This window comes from Myotis lucifugus, unplaced genomic scaffold (assembly GCF_000147115.1).
Source record: "Myotis lucifugus unplaced genomic scaffold, Myoluc2.0 scaffold_582, whole genome shotgun sequence".
Taxonomy (NCBI): Eukaryota; Metazoa; Chordata; class Mammalia; order Chiroptera; family Vespertilionidae; genus Myotis; species Myotis lucifugus.
In genome coordinates, this window is record NW_005871630.1 from 276,052 (window position 1) to 278,424 (window position 2,373).

Here is a 2,373-nt window from a genome sequence, read left to right on the forward strand (position 1 = left end):
AAACAGCCATGGGAATGGTGCGCCACGTCTGAAGACGGAAGGAAGAAAAGGATGACATGGTGGGGAATATACATATATTTTCAAAAATCATTCTTAAAATATATCTAAAGCCCATTTGGCAAAAAGGGTAACATCTAATCTAGTGGTGGGGTGCATATGTATGTGTCACATCATTTTTGTAAGTTTGACTTATTTTTTAAACTAAAAATATAAAAAGGGAAAACATTAAAAAACATAGAACTGTATAAAGAAAATAAACTTTACTCTTAATTTAATCACTCCAACATTACCACATTACAACATTTGGTCTATTTACTTTCTTTTTCTAAGCATATCTTTCATATATTTAAAAACGTAATCGAGTACCCATTGTATGTAAAATTTTGTACCCTGTTTTTTTTCATTTTTTTTAAACAGGAAAAAATAACCAAATTTATTACATATGTACATATGGGAGTTCTGTAAGAATATGGGGCCCCCTCCTCTTCCTATTTTAAAAATTCTTAGAATGCTTTAATAAAATAAACTGAAAGTGTTGCACATGATGAGAATGCTGCTTGAAACTTTTATCTAAAAGCTAGAACACTATCATTTGAACTATGTCTAGTTCTGATTCAGCTTGGGGGCGCGAGCTGGGAGTCTGAGTGTGTCATCTAGTGTAAAGGGCTGTCCCCGGCAGAAGGTCTTGAACTTTCGGGAGAGTGTGTGTGTGTTTAAGGTTTTTCATATCCAGTTGGTGTGTTTTTTTGGAAAACACATTTATCCTCAAAATGTATTTTTTTAGAACACACACAGGATTCAATAGCTGTTTTTCTTTTAACAGAGGAAGAATCAGTGCATTAAGTTGAGCACAAGCAACTGTGAAATTTTAAAAGGAGGAAGAGAGTAAAAAGGACCAGCTTTCACACAGGTGAAGAATGAGGGCTGGCGTCGAAGGCATGCAGCCCTACCCTGCTAGACAGACATTTAGGAAACGCTCACCAAACGTTTCATGCCTGGCTTTCTCAGTTGCTTCTTTTATCTTCCGGTCACACACCTGAATATCCCAGGTTTTTGTATCTCCCTGGAATGGAAAACGAGGGGAGAGGAGTTAAAACCAGATAAATGTATCCCGTTATTAACAATCCTACTTACCTCTTTATCCTCGCCCCACTGTCTTAGTTTCACACCAGGTCTTTTCACACCTGAATGCCTTTGCTTATAGTTGGTTCTTCAACCTGTCCTCTTAACTTCCCTCAGAGCTTCCTTCCACCTTACCTTAGTTTACAGATACTCATCCTCACAACACTGCTTAGGCATCACCTCCTCTGGGAAGCCCTCTCTGATTCCCTCTTCCAGCCCCAGTCTGCGTTCCCCTCCTTCACTACATTTTAATGTGACCATTTTAATGTCTGCCTCCTCCACTGGGCCATAAACCCTGAAGGTCAAGAACTGCCTTATTCCTCATCCCCTGGGCCCAGTTCAGGCTTGCCACAAAATAGGAATTTTGTCAAATGGACGGACTGGAAGGAACCCCTGACAATGTAGAAAATCTGGTACAGAGAGAGGAGAGCCCCATTCTAGTCTCTCCTTGGCCACAAACTCCGGGCGGCTCCCTCCCACTGCAGGACTCCATTTGCCTGTCTGGCAAGTGGGAGGGAGTATAATTGTTCTGTTAAGGTTTCTCTCATCCTCAGCAAAGTCAATATATCCTCAGCCTGCTGCCATCTGCAGCTGTGCCTGGATCAAGTTTCACTTGAGGGATTCATCTCTTCCTCTCTCCCTCGCCTACCTCTTGCTCCCACCTGCCCCGCCACGTTCCCTCCGGGCCCCTTTCCCTGTGGGGACAAGCGAGCGTCCTACCCCCAGGATCCTGTTCCTGGCGTTGAAGATCTGGTTCTGCCTGCACAGCTCCGCATGTCTCCTCCTGGCCACGCAAAAGGACTGTTCCAGGTCGTTGGGCTGCACTATATCCATGACCGGGAATCCTCAAGAAGCTCTGAGAGCCTTTAAAACGCACGAGTTAAAAAGAGAAGACCACAAAAAATCAAACTGCAGCCCGACCGATCCATAGAGGCTGGCTCCCTAGGTGAGCCGGCGGGGTATGAGCCTGCTCCCCAGGCTTCTCACACAGCCTCCTGCGACCGCGTTTCCTTGGCAACGTAAACAGCCCGGTTGCTAAGGAACGGCGGCACTCGCCGGTGTTCTCGCTCTCCTCTCGCGAGATGCTGTGAAGGCTTTCCTCGCGCTTTTCCCGCCCCGCGTGTGAGGACGCCGCGGAGCGCCGGAGGCCCGCAGCCATGGGCCGTTTGGAGCTGCTGCTCGTGGAGAACTTCAAGTCCTGGCGAGCCGCCAGGTCATCGGCCCTTTCAGGAGGTCACCTGCATCATCGGC

The 2,373-nt window shown here is 46.1% G+C and overlaps 2 protein-coding genes across 2 annotated transcripts in view; one reads left to right on the forward strand and one right to left on the reverse strand.

The window, feature by feature from the left end:
* RIBC2 (RIB43A domain with coiled-coils 2) overlaps positions 1 to 1,956 on the reverse strand; it is a 12,957-nt gene extending 11,001 nt beyond the window's left edge. Inside the window, exons 1-2 of the mRNA XM_023745790.1 lie at positions 1,843 to 1,956; positions 982 to 1,063 (exon numbers count right to left, since the gene is read on the reverse strand). Of these exons, the coding sequence (XP_023601558.1) occupies positions 982 to 1,063; positions 1,843 to 1,956 (196 nt within the window). The remainder of the gene's footprint in view (positions 1 to 981; positions 1,064 to 1,842) is intronic.
* Positions 1,957 to 2,279: 323 nt separating this feature from the next.
* Positions 2,280 to 2,373, forward strand: part of SMC1B (structural maintenance of chromosomes 1B) — a 52,517-nt gene continuing 52,423 nt past the window's right edge. Inside the window, 2 exon segments of the mRNA XM_006104535.3 lie at positions 2,280 to 2,325; positions 2,328 to 2,356. Coding sequence (XP_006104597.1) covers positions 2,280 to 2,325; positions 2,328 to 2,356 — 75 coding nt within the window.